The sequence below is a fragment of the Cololabis saira genome, chromosome 1, assembly GCF_033807715.1.
Source record: "Cololabis saira isolate AMF1-May2022 chromosome 1, fColSai1.1, whole genome shotgun sequence".
In the NCBI taxonomy this organism is placed as follows: Eukaryota; Metazoa; Chordata; class Actinopteri; order Beloniformes; family Belonidae; genus Cololabis; species Cololabis saira.
The window spans coordinates 54,338,107-54,356,553 of record NC_084587.1 but is presented as its reverse complement, the minus strand read 5'-3'; the positions used below and the strand labels follow the sequence as shown (position 1 = coordinate 54,356,553).

Here is an 18,447-nt window from a genome sequence, read left to right as displayed (position 1 = left end):
TGTTGTACTGTCAGAGGTCTGGAGCTTTATGGAGGGCCTTTATGGAGGGCCCTGCAGCCTGAATTCCTTCTATGCCCTTCAACTAGTCAGTGGGAAGCTATTGCTGCAGACTTTTGGCAATTTTGGAACTTCTCGAACTGTGTAGGAAGCGTTGACGGGAAGCACATCAACATCAAGGCACCGCCACGCTCCGGGAGTGACTACTTTAACTACAAGGGTTGTCACTCCATTGTTATGATGGCAACATGTGATGCAAGGTATTGCTTTATTATTATTATTATTTTTATGTTTAATATTTTTAATTATTTTCATTAACAAACGAACAACATACAGACATTATACAAGAAAACAGCAAACAACCGAACACCCAGGTGTTACATTACATTACAAAAGGTTGTATTTGGGACAGTTATTTATTCATTAGCCTTTAGGTGTGTAAAATTATTAAGTAACTTAAAATAATGCTCAATTTATTTCTGATAGGTATCGCTTCACCATGTTGGACCTGGGCGGATATGGAAGAGAAAGCGACAGGGGCATTTTCAAGGAGAGCAAATTTGGTTTGATGCTGCTCGACCATGAGCTCAATCTGCCCGCACCAGCGAAACTCCCTGGAACACAAGTCCAAATCCCCCATGTGATTGTTGGTGATGCTGCCTTCCCCCTGCACTGCAATCTAATGCGCCCCTTCCCAGGTATGGCAGAGACTTAATTTCAAACTTAGTTGTCTTTGTAATGGTAACTTACTTTTGTTTGTACTTCACATGATTGTGACACAACAATGTTCTGTTCGTTAATACTCTACTGTGTACTTTCCGACGCAGGGACAAATCTGAGCATGGAGAAGCAGACCTTCAATTACCGTCTTTCCAGAGCCAGGCTGGTCATTGAAAACAGCTTTGGAATCATGGTGGCAAGGTGGAGGATTCTTGGACGGCATGTTGAGTTCCTGCCAGAAAAGGTTGTGGATGTTGTAAAGGCATGTGTAGTCCTGCACAACTACCTGGCCTACACTGACGAACTGACGATCTGAACCAGGGACCAGATACATACCACCAAGCTTTGCAGACTCTGATTCAGGTGGATCAGTGGAGACGGGGGAGTGGCGAAGACTCAAATCTGGTGGGCCCCATAGATCCCTCACAGATGTCAAGGAGCCGTTCCACCAGAGCTGCCCAGGCTGTCTGCATTGATTTGACTGCCTTCTGTCACCGCAGGGAATTGTGCCATGGCAGAATGGCATAGTGTGCCGTGGCACTCTTGGCTAATATTAATGAAATTGCTCATATTGCTGTGATGTTTTGGGAATAAACAATTGTGCTGTGATAAATGTTCCTTTGAGTGGAGCAAAATAAATATTGATTTCCTCATCCCAGTATTGTTTTTGTAATTGTAGTTACTGGCATTAAAATAGTTGAATATTAAAACATAATTCATGTTTAGTATTCACTTGTTTTAATGGGCTACATTTGTACACTTTAATAAATTATAGCCCTATGGTTTTGTGTATACACACTGGACTATGTTATGAATGAATGAATGGTTTATTTCGGACAGAATACATTGAAACATTTACATGTTTGTTTCACCAATAAAATAAAAGGTATAATAGAAATGTCCGAAAAAGGAGTAGGCTGAAGCCAAGGGCTTATTATAGCATATCCTGTACAGTGTATATCATTCACACAATATGGCATCCGGTGGATGATAATACACAAATAAGAAAAAAAATATATAAAAAGAAAACAAAGAGAAACCGTCATTGCATTATATTATATAAAAATAGTAATACCAATAATGCAAAAAGGGGTATATAGTGGTGCTATTTTCATGTTAATCTATAATAGGCTATACCAACATAATTAACAGATTTCTTTATAACTGTTTGTCATTTTATATTTAAACATTTTTTTGAAAACATAAATTGAGGTACACATTCTTAAATCCTTATCACAGCAATTCCACAATTTCACACCTTTCACGGAAACACAGTTTTCTTTACTTTTAGTTCTTCCCCATGCCTTCTTAAACATACCTGTGTTCCTTAGTTCACATATACTCTTGTGGATTTGGAACAGCCTCTGAGAACATCTTGGGAGGAGATTATGATTTGCTTTATATATAATCAATAAGGTTTGAAGGTTAACTAGATCCCAGAATTTTAATGTATTTAAATTAATAAATAAAGCATTGGTTGGTGCCAGGTACTCTGCTCCCATAATTATACGTACTATTCTTTTTTGTAGTAGAAATATGGGCATGAGATTGGTTTTATAGGTGTGTTTCCCCACACTTCCACACAATATGTCATGAATGGAACTATAAGGGAACAATATAGCAGGTATCCAGCATGTGATTTTTTATTCAAAAGTTATTTGGATCTATAAACTATTGAGATTGTTTTGGACATTTTCTTTTTGACATGATTAATGTGGGATTTAATTTATGGTTGATTAATACTCCAAGAAACTTATATTCAAAGACTCTTTGAATCTTCACACCATCAATCCTTAATGAGACTTCAGTTTAGATTTGTTGATTTCCAAATATCATAAATTTGTTTTTACTTAAATTTAAAGATAATTTTGTTTACATCAAACCAGCTCTTCAGTGTGTTTAGTTCCCATTCCATTGTTCTCAGAAGCTGCTCCACATTCTTTCCATGGCAAAACAAACTTCTGCATCTGCAAACAGGACATAATTCAGAAGCTTGGATACATTGATGATGTCATTAATATATAAAATAAAAAGCTTTGGCCCCAGAACAGATCCTTGAGGAACTCCACATTTTACTTTCAAAAGTTCAGATTTAACATCTTGTATGTGTACATATTGATAGCGCTCATCAATATAATCTTTTAACCAGCTATTAGCCATCCCTCTGATACCATAGCATTCTAGTTTCTTAATTAATAGTTTATGATCAACTGTATCAAAAGCTTTACTAAGATCTATAAACACACCAGCTGTGTATTCTCGACAGTCATTTGCTGTGGCAATCTGCTCAATTAGGTTTACCACTGCCATTGAGTGGACCTGTTTGTTCTAAAGCCGTATTGTTGGTCGCATAACAGATCATGTTCTCAATGAAGTTGTCAAGTCTGAGCACAAACAAATTTTCTAAGATCTTGGAGAATTGTGGGAGCAGAGAGATGGGTCTGTAATTTGTAAATAAGCGGCCATCTCCATTTTTATATATTGGAATTACTTTTGCTGTTTTCATCTTATTTGGGAATATGCCCGTATGAAAAGATTGGTTACATATATGAGTCAATGGTTTCACAATACGGTGTATAATATCTTTTACTACGGACATGTCTATTCCTGTCCAATCGGTGGACTTTTAATTTGTGCATTTTCTTACAATATCAATGATTTCACATTCCTCAACATCCCTGATAAAAATGGAGTGCAGATTGTTTTGCATTGTATCTCCAGTATTCAGCATCCCAGTCCCATTTATCTGTTCCTCAATTTCCTTGGCCAGATTGACACCAACATTTACAAAGAAAGCGTTAAATTAATTGGCTATGTCAATGGCTTTATTAATGATTACATTGTCATCTTTTACAAAGTAGTTAGGAATTGCAGTTTTCCCTTCACCTTTTTTAATTACCTTGTTTAACACCTTCCATATTTCCTGTGTATTACTCCTATGAAGTTCCAGTAATGTATGGTAATAGTCCTTTTTGTTTAATCTCATAATACTTATTAATTTATTTTTATAGGTTTTGTATTTATTTTCGGCTTCTTTAGTTCTTAGTTTTAAAAATCTTCTGTATAGGGCATTTTTCTTCTGACATGCATTTTCTATACCTTTTGTAATCCATGGCTTGACCACATGGTAGTACTTTCGTGTATGTTTTCTTTGTGGGCAATGTTTGTCATAGGACCACATTAGTGTGGATAAAAACGCATCATAGGCCTTATTATCGGATCACTATTCTCATAGACCTCATTCCAAGTTTGATGACTGAGCTCTAAATCAAGAGCGGCAATGGCTTCTAATGATCTATGTCTGGTATAGATACATGCATTTACCATTTTTTCTTTCCTTGTCTTAAAGGCATTTGGAAAAATCGCAAATACAGGAAGATGGTCACTTATATCATATAGAAGAAGACCAGCTCTGATGTTATTTTCAATTTTATTTGTAAATATGTTGTCTATTAGCGTTACGATTACGGTTACGATGAGTTTAGCACCAAGTTTGATCAGCATGTTGACCAAACACCGCTGGGTCTCATTTCAGTCCATTTACACTTTCTCCACATCTTGTTGCAGTCTGGTGCTTTACATCTGCTGATTAAGTATTAAGTATTTACTGTATACTGATCTGCGTTAGGAGCACAATGTCATGAAAATAGAAACTGCTCTGATGTAATGGTCCAAACATCACATGAAACTGGAAAACGAATAAAAGTCAAATGTATAATGAATGAATAATTAGGACGGCGTGCAGCTGGAAATATTTCATTTAGATTATTATATTTTCTCAAGTGTTGGATAAAAACAGAGAGCATTTTATTCATTGATTTAATGTATTTTCTTTTTCCACGCAATGAGGGTTTCCGTCACTGAGTAGCGGGAAAAGAGAATAAAAGAGACTGTAACGTAACGGCCGGTTGTGTGTCGATACCCAGTTGCTCCAGAGAGAACGGCAAAGAAAATACGTGCAGCGTGGGGCAAATAAAGTTGCAAAACAGAAGACGGAACAAACGATTAGTATTGTGAATAAAATACATATAAGATAAACATACTATGGTCCTGATTTACTAAAGGTTTGCGTGTGTTAAAACGTGTGCAAACTTGACAGCACCCGCAAACCAAAGTGCAAGCTGATCTACTAACAGCGTGCAAAGAGGATTGCGTCTCTCAAATGCGCTAAATAGCACACGCAATCCATTTAGTACTTTTGCCCTGATGAATAATCAATATGGGGCGTACCCACCAGAACGCGCTAAATACTGGGAGGGGAAGATGCAAATATCTCCATTTACCACGCGCAATGAGATTTACCAAGCCTGAAAGTTTTTGCGGGGATTGTCATTGCGTCTGTATTTAATACGTTCGAAAGGAAGGTGCTAATCTGCACAGCATTACTATTGTGGTGAGGATTCTCCACATGCAAAAGGAGAAATATTTTATTTGAATGTTAAATCGAGTATTATTCATCAAAAGGTTGCCACAGGAGGCATCTTCATTTTTTTTGTTTGTGATAATAAATAAATCACGTGTTTTCATGGAGAAAAAAGTGTTTCTTATTGTGCGCCAATGACGTGATCTACTAGTTTGCATTATTCGTTTTGGAATACTCAATTTAGATATATACTGCATGGGATTTGGACTCAGAATAATGGCTATAATTGCCACGGCATGCCACGGTCAGCTGGAGACAATTGTCTCGAGCTGACCGGAGCATCAAGACTGGAGAGATTAAAAATGATGTCCGAGCTGTCATGTTAGTCTATGTCCAAAATAACACTGAAAAGCTTGTCTGATTACGCTTTTAGTTGTCATCCATTCAATACACGTAACTGACATTGATGTATTCACAGTGATTCATTATCAGCTGTAAATACTTGTGTACAGCCATTATTCTGAGTCCAAATCCCATGCAGTATATATCTAAATTGAGTATTCCAAAACGAATAATGCAAACTACAGATCACGTCATTGGCACCCCAGGATACAGCTTTGCCACCGAGGTGGCAAAGCGCTCTCTGCTCTGTGCGCTCTGTGCGCTGTTCTGAACACTTCTCTTCTCTTCTCTTCTTGCCATATGATGGTCCCGTCTGACACACATTTACTGTCAGTGTTTGCTATATAATATATCATATGTGCAATATACTGTGGACATCTGAATAAAAACTTAACTCATAAATAGATTGAATCAAAGCGCTCTCCAGCTCTGTGTCTGATTGTCTTTTTCTCCTCAGATCATGCCGAGCACCACCGGGTCGGTCAGTGTATCTTTTGGTCATTTGATTTTTCCATCATGAGTGGGAATCAAAAAACAAAAAACGATTGGTCTATTTGATTTTCCTTTTAAAACAAAAAACAAATATTGAATTACACTGCATTTTTTCTTTTTTTGTGTTAATATGATTTAACAAAGATTCAAAATACGCTTTTATTTTCATTTTCTATTTCATATAAGAAAAATGAAATCACTAGTCAACAGGAACGAAAAAACGAACCAAAAACAACCGTTTATTCATATTCGTGCACCGGAAGCTGGCATTTACAAAGCAAGCACGCGAATGAGCTGTTCTTTACCAACCAAGAGCGCAGTTGAGGCAGTTATGCCGTCTTTCATTGATTAAAAAAAAAAAAATCAGTGTTACAACTTTTCTTTTCACTACTATTAGGCTACGAACATGACATGTCCTTTTGACGAGGATCCAATTGATGCAGGTGGAGCATTAATCCACAGAGAATTTAATATAGTCTTACGTTGAGAGCTGATCATTAGACCACGCATAGGCCTAGATGTATTATCATATTTAGTAAAAATCTACTTTAAATTATGTAATTGATTACAATCACTTCTTGTGAGTAAATACTTTTGTTTGGACTTTTAAACGTCTGTAGGCTCTGCTAATTCTCTCTCTCTCTCTCTCTCTCTCAGACTTCCTTAACTCAGACGTCGTTGTGCATTTATAAAATTATTCATAGCCTAATATAGCCTATTATATTATCTTATAAGCTATTAGGGCCTGTATATTTCGTTGTCTGTGTTGTTTTTATCTGTGCTTTTTTAAAAATCTGTTTTTGAAGTGCCTTGCAAACTTAGAAAAGTTCTATGACAATAGAGTTTATTATTTTCATTTTATCACCATCTTGTCATTTTGTGGGTAAAAAAGCCTAAGTTAATTTTATTTTACCTTTTGGTCTAATAGATGTATTATTATTGTTGTTGCTGTTCTTTATTTTGTATGGATAGATATTTATCTCGGCGTTTTTCCTGTGTGTGTTTCTTGTTTCCAGTGGTAATTGATGCGCGCTGCGTGACCGTTTACTATTTAGGCCACTCAGTGTCAGACCTGAGCCAGAATTTATGAATGAAGATTGAATGACACAATGAGTGACGTGTTTTTCCACCTACATGAACTGTCTGACAGTTAACCTGATGAAGGTCACAGCCTACCCAAACGTTGTAACAATTATAGCACGACCTTCGGCATAATGGACTGTCGGCATATTGTAGCCTATTCTAGTTTTTTTTATTATTATTATTTTTCCGTGCTTTTCACGACCCTTCTCCCGGTAGAAACATGGAGGCTGCAGTGGAAATCATGAATGACCGTCTTGACATTGTTGTAGCTGCAAATGCATGTAGTTCAAATCCATCAGAAGAGTGAACTTTCACATGATATTGAGATGCTAACATGCAGCAGCCTGTGGTAAAGAACATTTTTCTATCTTTTAACAAGCTCTAGAACTGACGTCAGCCCATTATCCCCACAACAAATGACCACAGTCTCGTTGCTGCTTTGACCTGGTGTTTACTGTTGCTATGACAACTGTAGCTACATCTGGGGGCGTAATGTCAGTAAATACGAGTAAAATACATGCCTCGCGTATAGTGTGAATGCACCGCAGAAAACACAGGGGGGGAAATAGTAGCCTAGAGTGGCTGGCTCGAGTGGGACGGGGTGGTACAGAACAACTTCCCCTGGAGAGAATTGTCACAGGAATGCCTGTCAAATATCCAGAACTAAGTTCACTCGGTTGTAAATGCCAGCTTCCGGTGCACGAATATGAATAAACGGTTGTTTTTGGTTCGTTTTTTCGTTCCTGTTGACTAGTGATTTCATTTTTCTTATATGAAATAGAAAACGAAAATAAAAGCGTATTTTGAATCTTTGTTAAATCATATTAACACAGAAAAAGAAAAAATGCAGTGTAATTCAATATTTGTTTTTTGTTTTAAAAGGAAAATCAAATAAACCAATCGTTTTTTGTTTTTTGATTCCCACTCATGATGGAAAAATCCAATGACCAAAAGATACACTGACCCGGGTCACGCAAACCCGACCAATTAAATATTAAAATCAAATTCAGTCCTGTGGCCCGTTTTTCTATTTCGTATTTTTGATCTGTGCCTAAAATTGAAATATGAAAAACCAGACGTTTTTCCGTTTTTTGTGTTACCAACTGCATTTATTCTATCGCAGGTTTTCTCCGATATTGCGTTTCTTTTGGTAATGTTTAAATTTCTTTGCTGTAGTTCATGAATGTGTTTATTTGCCTCTTCCACTAATATCTCTAACTCCAACTCGTCAAATTTCATTTTGCGCTTGTGACTTGTGACTGTGCATTCCATCCAGACTCTCCATGGCGCAGAGTTTGCGCTCGCAAACCTTAAGACACGCAATACTGCTGTTTGCACCTGTTATCAATTGCGCATGCAATCTTAGGCAAGGCAAGGCAAATTTATTTATATAGCACAATTCAACACAAGGTAATTCAAAGTGCTTTACATTGACATTAAAAGCGGCAAGACATAATAACAAATAGGTAAGAATAAGAAAAGAAGTAAAATAATAAAAAGCACAAGCTGTTAAAAAAAAAAATAAGGGCAGTAGAATACAGCAGGTTTAATTTAAGAGTACACTTCAGTAAACAGTAATGTTTTTAACCCTGATTTAAAGGAGCTGACAGTTGGAGCAGACCTCAGGTCTACAGGAAGTTTGTTCCACCGGTGAGGAGCAGAATAACTGAACGCTGCCTCACCTTGCTTGGTTCTGGTTCTTGGGACACACAACAAACCAGATCCAGAAGACCTAAGGGGTCTGGGAGCTTCATAGGGAACTAACAGATCAACCATGTATTTTGGTCCAAGACCATTCAGTGCTTTGTAGACCAGCAGTAAGATTTTAAACTCTATCCTTTGTCTCACTGGAAGCCAGTGTAGTGATTTCATGACTGGTGTAATGTGGTCCAGTTTCCTGGTGTTTGTAAGGACTCTTAGTTGATCACCCGCAAACCACACGCAAACAGCACGCGCAAACTTTTTCAGTGCACACGCAATTTAGTACTCTTTATTTAGGATCTTAGTAAATCGGGCCCTATGTGTGTTAAAAGCAGCAGCTTCGACAGCGGCTGTGCTGCGTCACCTCACCGTCTGCCGCCGTCCAATCACCGACATGCTGAACAACCAGCGGAGTCTCGACCAATCACAGAGGAGCGACGGCGCAGCGCGGTTTGCCTGCAGCTGCATAAAAGCAGCCTCTCTGACCGAAGCAGTTCATTCGTTTCTGAAGAAGGAAACATGCCTGAACCCGCCAAGTCCGCGCCCAAGAAGGGCTCCAAGAAAGCCGTGACCAAGACCACCGGGAAAGGCGGCAAAAAGAGGAGAAAGAGCAGGAAGGAGAGCTACGCCATCTACGTGTACAAGGTGCTGAAGCAGGTCCACCCCGACACCGGCATCTCCTCCAAGGCCATGGGCATCATGAACTCGTTCGTCAACGACATCTTTGAGCGCATCGCCTCTGAAGCGTCTCGTCTGGCTCACTACAACAAACGCTCCACCATCACCTCCAGGGAGATCCAGACCGCCGTGCGCCTCCTGCTGCCCGGGGAGCTGGCCAAGCACGCCGTGTCCGAGGGAACCAAGGCCGTCACCAAGTACACCAGCTCCAAGTAGACCAAGACCCAATACAAACCAACGGCTCTTTTCAGAGCCACACACCCAATCTGCAGAGCATAAAACTTCCTTCAGCCACTTAACATGATTAGTAAATATTATTCGGGGGTTAAGAATAAACTCTAAAATTGAAAAATCCACAAAGGTTAATGTGAATAGAGGATCGTACATTCATTCAGCATTGTAGTGACTATCTTTAGACTTTAGACCCTTTCTTCTTTTGACCAAACATCTTACTCACTTCATGAATGGTAATGACGACAGGAGATTTTTTACGCGTTGAGTACGGCAACAGAACAGTCATCAGAACGGTAAAACGCTGTGTTGCTCCACCGTCACTCGTTTATTCTTTTGACTGACATAAGCATCAAAACAAACCATCAGCTGCTACGGAAGCCCCACTGGCCCAAACTACCGAAACCATTAAGGCAAAACAAATATTAGTAGTGAAATTTAGGTCTTAATCACTAAACTATAAAATAATAACTCTCAAAACTTAAACTGAAATATATTCCTTATCTGTGAACAACAAGGCATATCATGCAATAAAAGAGTTAACTATAAAGTAAATTATAAGCTATACATGGCGCTTACATTCCGGCCCCTAATTGTTACTGCTGGGCATAACAATTACATTTTTAAGTGTCATGTAATCTCAAATTTAAGACTTTAACTTTTTCAAACTCAAACTTATTAACTTACTATTAACACATATTAACTGTACATTTCAAATCCACACTTAGCTCCAAACTAAGTAAGCTCAAATCACATTTACTCCATTTCAAGCAACAAACATAACTTATCTATTGGCCTTTCCAACACACTAGTTTTAGTTTTGACAAATACACGTCTGACAAGTCCGTTTGAATCAGGAACTGTTCTTTCAACTTTTCCCATCAGCCAAGATCCTCTTGGTGCAGTCTCGTCGACTATGAGAACAACATCTCCTGGCTTGAGATTTCTCCTGATTACTGACCACTTCTGTCTTTCTTGCAGAAGAGGCAAGTACTCTTTAGTCCAGCGCTTCCAAAAGATGTCAGACAGGTACTGGACCTGTTTCCACTTTCTTCTGGCATACAAGTCCTCCTTCTCAAAGACTCCAGGTGGAAGTGCTGGCTGTTTCTTGAGAAGAAGCAAGTGGTTAGGTGTAAGAGCTTCAATATCATTCGGATCACTTGACACTCTTGTTACTGGCCTGCCATTGACAATCGCCTCGACTTCACATGTATGGAGGCGTTCATCATCAAGAGACTGCTGTTTGAGGATCTGGATGAGAATTCTCCTCACAGAACGAATCTGTCTCTCCCAGATGCCCCCAAAATGGCAGCCTGCTGGTGGGTTGAATATCCAGGTAATGTCTTTCTGCATGAGCGCCTCTGAGATCTTCGCTTGATTCCAGCCTTTGAGTGCTTCACGCATTTCTTTTTCTGCTCCCACCAGGTTTGTGCCGTTATCTGACCGCATAACAGACACTTGACCTCTCCTGGCGATAAATCTCCTAAATGCATTTATACAGGCGTCGGTCTCAAGTGAATGAGCAACTTCTAGATGAATGGCTCGGACAGTAAGACATGTGAACAGTACACCGTACCTCTTAACTGTGCTCCGTCCTTGTTTAACCTCGAAGGGCCCGAAATAGTCTATGCCCACATTGGTGAATGGTGGCTTGTCAGGTGTCAGCCGATCTTGTGGCAGGTTTGCCATTCTCTGTTCACCACGTTTTGCTGAAATCTTCCTGCATCTTACACACTTTGACAGTATTTTTCTGATTGCAGAATCTGCTTGTGGAATCCAGAATCTCTCTCGGAGTTTAGAAAGTGTGTAATTCCTTCCACAGTGTCCTGTCACTTGGTGAGTATGTCTGAGGATCAAATTAGAGACATGGTGATCTTTAGGAAGTATCATGGGATGCTTACCATCCTCTGGCAGCGCAGACCGATGCAACCTTCCTCCAACTCTTAAAATCCCATTTTCCACAACAGGATCAAGCTTCACAATATGACTGCTCCTTTTAAGCTTGTCACCTTTCTGAAGAGCCATAAGTTCATCACTGAAGCCTTGACCTTGACAAAACTTGATGATCTCAACTTCTCCTTGTGCAACATCTTCATCTGTGAGCAAAGATCCCTTTAAAGTTGACTTGAACTTCTTCATTTGGCTTTTAACCTTTTCAGTTTTCTTTTCCTGACACAAACACTCATTTGCTTGTGATGTCAGCAACTTCCGATGTGTACTCAATTTCTGAAGCAGTTGCTGGAGCTTCCCATCCAGGCAATTGCCTTTTTCAGATGATGCCACTCTGAATAATAACAGATGAGCTTGTTAAGTGGATTTTCTTGCACATCTGTAACATTCACACTCACTGTGGCCTTGACTTCAACATCATCTGTGACTACTTCTTTCATGTTTGGTGAGGCTGGCCAATGTGTTTTGTCCCTTTTCAAAAACTCTGGTCCGCCAATCCAGTTTTGACACTTTGTGAACGTGTCTGCATTCATCCCTCGGGAGGCATGGTCGGCGGGGTTCAGTTCAGAGTTGACATACCTCCACTGGCGTGGCTCACTGTTGTCTCTGATAAGTGATACTCTGTTGGCAACAAAAGTTTTGTATCTGACATTTTCACTGGCAATGTATCTTAAAACAGTGGTACTGTCGGACCAAAACACAGTCTCTTCCAGCTGCTTGTGCAGTTCCTTTCTCATGAGTCGATCCATCTTAACAGCAACTGCAGCCGCTGTTAATTCCAGTCTCGGAATTGTTGTCTGTTTCAGCGGCAACACTCTGGACTTGCCAATGATGAATGAACAATGGTTTTCCTCTCTTTCATTTGTGATGCGAAGATAGGTGACAACACCATATCCTTTCTCGCTCGCATCTGCAAAATGATGCAGTTGTGCAGATGTGATTGTTCCAAATCCAGCTGGTTTCAAACATCTGTCCACTGTGAACCCATGAAGCTTTGGGAGGTCAGAGAGCCACATTTGTGTTTTCTGAGCCAGTTCAGCAGGGATTTCCTCATCCCAGGAGACTTTTCTACCACATAGGTCCTGCAAGATGATTTTTGCTGGTAGGATAACAGGTGACAAAAAACCCAAAGGGTCATATATAGCACTCACAAACGAGAGGATGCCGCGTCTTGTCTGTGGCACATGTTTTGCATTTATCCTGACCTTGAAAACATCTGCCTCTGTGCACCAGTTCACCCCTAGAACTCTCTCATCAGGTAAGGCTTCATGACTCAAGTCCAAATCTTTAACCTCCTTTGTTCTTTCCTTTTCAGGTATGGAGACAAGGACGGCTCTACTGTTACTCATCCATTTGGTTAAATGGAATTCTCCACTCTCACACAGTGCTGTCAAATCCCTGACCATATCAACTGCTTGTGTTTCATCAGGCACTGATATCAGGCAGTCATCTACATAAAAATTGTTGATAACTGCATCAACTGCAGCACGTGCCACTGTGTCTGCTGCATTTTCAGCTGTCTTCTTAAGTGCAAAGTTTGCACAGCTGGGGGATGACGTGGCCCCAAACAAATGCACGACCATTTTGTATTCTTGCAGAGGTTCACTCAAGTTTCCATCTGGCCACCAGAGGAATCGTAGAAGGTTGCTGTCCTCTGGTGGTACTCTAACTTGGTGGTACATAGCTTCTATGTCTGACATCAATGCAATGTAGTCATGTCTGAACCGAGTCAACACTCCGATGAGTGTATTTGTTAGATCCGGACCTTGCAAAAGTTCTCCATTTAATGACTGTCCCTGGTATGAAGCTGCAGCATCGAAAACTACACGAAGCTTCCCTTTTTGGGGGTGGTACACCCCGTGGTGAGGTATGTACCACACTCTCTTATCTTCAGACACAGCATTCTCATTTGACACTTTGACTGCATATCCTTTACTGATCAGGTCAGACATGTGGCTTGTGTATTCTCTGTGAAACTCCTCATTCTTCACAAGTCTCTTTTTCAGGTTTTCTGCTCTCTGTGCAGCCATATTGTAGTTGTTAGGCATTTTGACAGATTTGTTTCTCAGGGGAAGACCTATACTGTAGTGTCCATCGACCCTTTTAACAGTCTTATTAACACTGTTCATGAATTGTATGTCTTCTCTTGACATTTCCTGTTTCTCGTCACTGGCTTTCTCTGGAAAATCGTGATTAAACTGCTGCACCAGCATGTTTTCCACACTAGCAATAGAGATACGGTTAACAGAAACACTGAGTTCACTGTCAGATGTGCAACAGTTTCGCCTGAGAGGTCCGTTGATGACCCAACCGAGAACTGTGCGAACTGCATATGGACCGTCATCTTCACTGTGGATAACCTCCCACGGTTCCATGGCCTTGTGAACATCACATCCTATTAAAAGACCAATGTGTGCGTCTATGTGTGGCAGTTCGATTCCGTGGAGGTGTGGCCAGCTTTCCAAGTCTTTCTGCACTGGAATGTTGTCTTTTGACACTGGAATGTCTTTGTGTGTGTAAATCCCAGGCAAGTCAATGTAAATGTTCTCTTTCAAGCCACAAACCTCTAATCCTGTGAGATAGTAGCTTGGCTCCACCTTTTCCTGCCCCATCGTGCGAAGCAGGATTTGAGTCTTCTTGCCTTCAATGTTCAGCTGTCTCATCAGCTTCTCCGAGCAGAACGTAGACTGGCTTCCATTATCCATGAATGCATATGTTTCTATTGTCTTAGAACTTTTCGTTAGCTTGACACACACAGGCACTATAGACAGGACTCTATTGTCTTTTCCGGCCCCGGTTGCTCCACAGGTGTGTACCGGCTCGCTGGACGTAGTATTTTCAGTGCTGCTTTTCTGACTAATCTCATCTGCTTCATTACCTTCTTCCTTTGTGAAATGAAGCAGGCTTGGGTGTCTTTTTGAGCAATATTCACATGAAGCTCTTTTTTTACAGTCTTTGCTCATATGGCCTTGTGTCAGGCATGAGAAACACAGACCTTTTCCTTTAAGAAACTTTATCCTTTCATCGTAAGGCTGTTTTCTGATTTTGTGACATTCTGACAACATATGTTGTTTTTCACAGTAGACACATGGCTGCTGGTAGGCATCGATTGTGTAATGAGAGGAGTGTTTACCCTTTTCAGGTGACTTTCCACTTGTGGCTGCTGGTGCTGCACTTGTGGCAAATGTACTCCCTTTCAGCCTGGGTTCTCTGTTCATTTTCACGTTTGCATGAAGTTTTCCTTTATCTTCAACATCTTTTATGTCACCAAACACAGGATCTGTGGCTATTTTAGCTTGTCTGTTTATGAATCTGACCAGATCTGAAAATCTTGCTCTCCTTCCTGTGGTTTCTTGGATGTCAAAGGCGGACACTCTCCACCTCTCTCTCATCTTGTATGGTAACTTGGAAACAATCATTCTGAGATTAGTGGGATGCTCCATTTCTTGGAGCTGGTCGACATCTTGCATTGCATTATCACAGCCAGTGAGAAACAAGGAATAACTATGAAGACCCTTAGCATCTTCTGGCTTAATTTGTGGCCAGCTGAAGGCTCTGTTCATGTAGGCATTTGCGATTTTAAGTTCGTTACCATAGTGATAAGTCAGCAATTTCCTTGCCTCACTGTAGCCTTGAGATGGACTCATGTGTTGGCAACTTCGGATTAAGTCTCTCGGTTCACCTCTGGTAAATTGTTCAAGGTAATATAACCTGTCACTGTCACTATCAGTCTTGTCATGAATGGTATGATCAAAGGCTCTTAAGAATGACTTAAAGTCAAGTGGATCGCCACTGAAAGCTGGCACATCTCTCTGAGGTAAGTGTGACAGTCTTTGTTGCTTAACTAACATCTCAGTGATGTCATTTTGTTTCAGCATCACTTCACACAAGTCTACTGGATTACATCTGTCAGCCTTTTGTTGTATGCAATCCTCTTGTTTCGCTTGATGATTTATGTTTGACCTTTCAGTGAGATCATGACTTACTTCAGGCTCTTGCCTGCCATTTGGTGGCCGTTGATCTGCCGAACTTGCCACAGAAAGAACAGTGACATCATTGTTACAGCTCTCATTCTCGTAGTCTTCGAAAACCTTTAATTTGGCTGTGGATACAGCAATGTCTGTTTCAATCTTGAGCTGATCCATCCTTGCCTTTAACTTGCACTCTTCCATTTCCAACTCCTGTTTCTGTTTCAGAGATGCTGCACGTGCGAGTAAGGCGGCACGTTCTGCTTGTTCCTTTTGTCGTGCAGACATTACAGATGAGGCTCTTGACGACGTTGATGAGCGGCTGCTTGCTTTGCTTTTGTGACTAGATTTCTTGGATGATGGAATATTAGTCACATTTACACTGTTGTAGTTATTCATGTCTGTATGCTGATTTTGCCTTGTATCAGCTACCCATTCTTCGACTTCTGTCATAAATCTGCTGATTTCTTGTCTTTTTGGATCAAACCAGAATCTTTGATCTGCTTCATGTTCATCTTTGGGCAACAGCAAAAGAACATTTGTGTTTGCGTGAATAAACTCTTGTAGTAGTTTTGTGCATTCATTTAAATGTTCATTCACAACATCTGGACTCTCATTATCTTTCATTAGTGCAGTGATCTTGTTCGTTTTTGAAGTCACCTGTGAGAGTTTTGACCTTCTTGCACTTATTTGCCGGCTTGTTTGCTCTTCTAGCGCTTTTTCTGTGGGTTTTGGCGCCCTCTTGTGACTAACTGCGGTACTGCGCCTCTCTGCGATAGCCTCGTAACTGTCATCCTCGTCCGACATCTTTACTCTGCTTCTTCCTTCTAGCTCAACAATTTGAAATGGTCTATGACACAAAGCACAACTGGGCTTTGTGTCATACATGGCGCTTACAAGCATTATTAGAGCACGTAAGAGCTTCTGACATAGTTGAGCTGAATTATTTAATTAAACAATTATATCAATATCACAGTAAAATGCATCTGTTTATCTTCAAAAATTGTCTGATTTATGTTTTCACAACAGCATTGAGTAATTTGTATCAATTTTAAGAAGTTTCAACTTTTATGACATTGTTATTGACTGCTTAACTAAACTCAAATATCCTTATCTGACAACGTGCTTGACTCATCAAGCATACAACCAGTGAGTTGATATTTATGAGAAAGTGAATAATGTAATTTTCAAGCGAGTGCTTCATTTACATGGCAACATGCTTTTTTTTTTCTTTTAATATAATTCTAATTCCCCCCGCCCACCCCACTCTACGTCACATTAACGCACGTCCTAGGTCACCTTTGTACAGATTCACTACTCCGGCTAAAACCAACATGTACATTTTTTATTTTTATTTTATCATTATTTGTTCTTTTGTATTGCACAATCACCACAACAAATTCCTTGTGTGTTGTGTGTACTTGGCAATAAACCTATTTCTGATTGTAATTCTGATTCTGTAATATACCCACATTATTATTATGTATATGTTTGATATTACTTGCATTAAGTTTAGCTCATGATTGTGTTGAAAATCTGTGTGTTGTCTGATAGGAAAAGGTTCGTTTATTGTTTGACAAAGGTGGTGCTGCAGTGTCTAACTCTCACCAGCAGAGGGCGCGTTCACTACACTATTTTTGGGAATACATGGTGAGAAAGAGAACACACATTTGAGTGTAAAGATGTGTGTGTGGCGTAACGATAAGTAATATGTTGCACACTTGGACACAAAAATGGACGTCCAGGCGTGCATGGGTTTTTATCAAGAACGCTTTACTCTGTCTTTGTCTGAAAATACAAGAACATCAGCACCTTAACTGCTCACTGCAGGCTGTCCGTTGGCTGAATGACAAATACATTTGATCATAAACATAACCAAAAATAACCATAAAATGTCCATGTCCGTGTCCTGTCTACAATCTACAAAATAAACTTTTATTCACAATATTCTGTTGTACACTCACTCAACTTATGTTTTAGCAGCTTCAGGTGGTTACACCGTTACTTGTCTTAGCTACTTGCTGCCGCTAGGTGGAGCACCGTTTCCAACGACCGGGTCATTAATTCAAGTGAAAACTCCGACACTAATCTTATATTTGCGTTACACACAGTCCATAACACGCACACATTCATTATACATCTTTGTTGCTACTTTTTATGCATCTTTACAGCCTGAAAATACAAGAACACAAGCACATCAGCACCTTAACTGCTCACTCCAGGCTGTCCGTTGGCTGAATGACGCAGCCGCCCACATCTTGCTCAAAGGCCCGTTCATCGTAGCTACATTAACCTACCAAAATATAAATTGAGATTGCAGATAATTATAATACTCAAGAACAAGAATTAAAACAATGAAAAATATTCAAGGACAAATTAAAACAATGAAAAATAATACATGCGAATGAGGGGGGGGGCATCCATTGTCCACCAACATGCTCAAAACCACTATGGGTCCCACAAATACTTATTTCTTGTTCTCTGCAGGTAAGAAAGGAGAGTTATAATTGTGTACTTGATGGGTGAATGTGTAATGTGTGATTTTCTGGTTAGAACATAAACGTTATGTTACACACGTGGATGGAATAAAAGGACAGGCTCCATAAAGAATTATAATAAAATATGTGTGGGGGTCTGTTTCAACATATTCATGTGTCTATGAGCCGGTAAGAGCCCGGACTGGTCATTTATAGTTACAGTAATAGATAAATATGTAATGGGGATACAATTCCTGTTAATGCTGATTAACAAAGGCAAGGCTTGGATTCATTATACTGTAACAGTAAAAATTAACTACTATCATAATTCATCACTTTGTAAAGTTGGAGAATTGATGAGATGATCGGGTAGTCTGCCATCCAT

At 39.9% G+C, this 18,447-nt stretch overlaps 1 protein-coding gene across 1 annotated transcript; it reads left to right on the top strand.

Annotated features, from left to right (window-relative positions):
* Nucleotides 1-9,277: 9,277 nt before the first annotated feature.
* On the top strand, nucleotides 9,278-9,699 carry LOC133448460 (histone H2B-like). The gene has a single exon (XM_061727017.1). The coding sequence runs from the start codon at nucleotides 9,278-9,280 to the stop codon at nucleotides 9,650-9,652; it is 375 nt and encodes a 124-aa protein (XP_061583001.1). The 3' UTR covers nucleotides 9,653-9,699.
* Nucleotides 9,700-18,447: the final 8,748 nt, after the last annotated feature.

What these genes read in the sequence shown, in the direction of transcription:
- LOC133448460 (XM_061727017.1), top strand. Translation starts at nt 9,278, where the DNA reads ATGCCTGAACCCGCCAAGTCCGCGCCCAAGAAGGGCTCCAAGAAAGCC.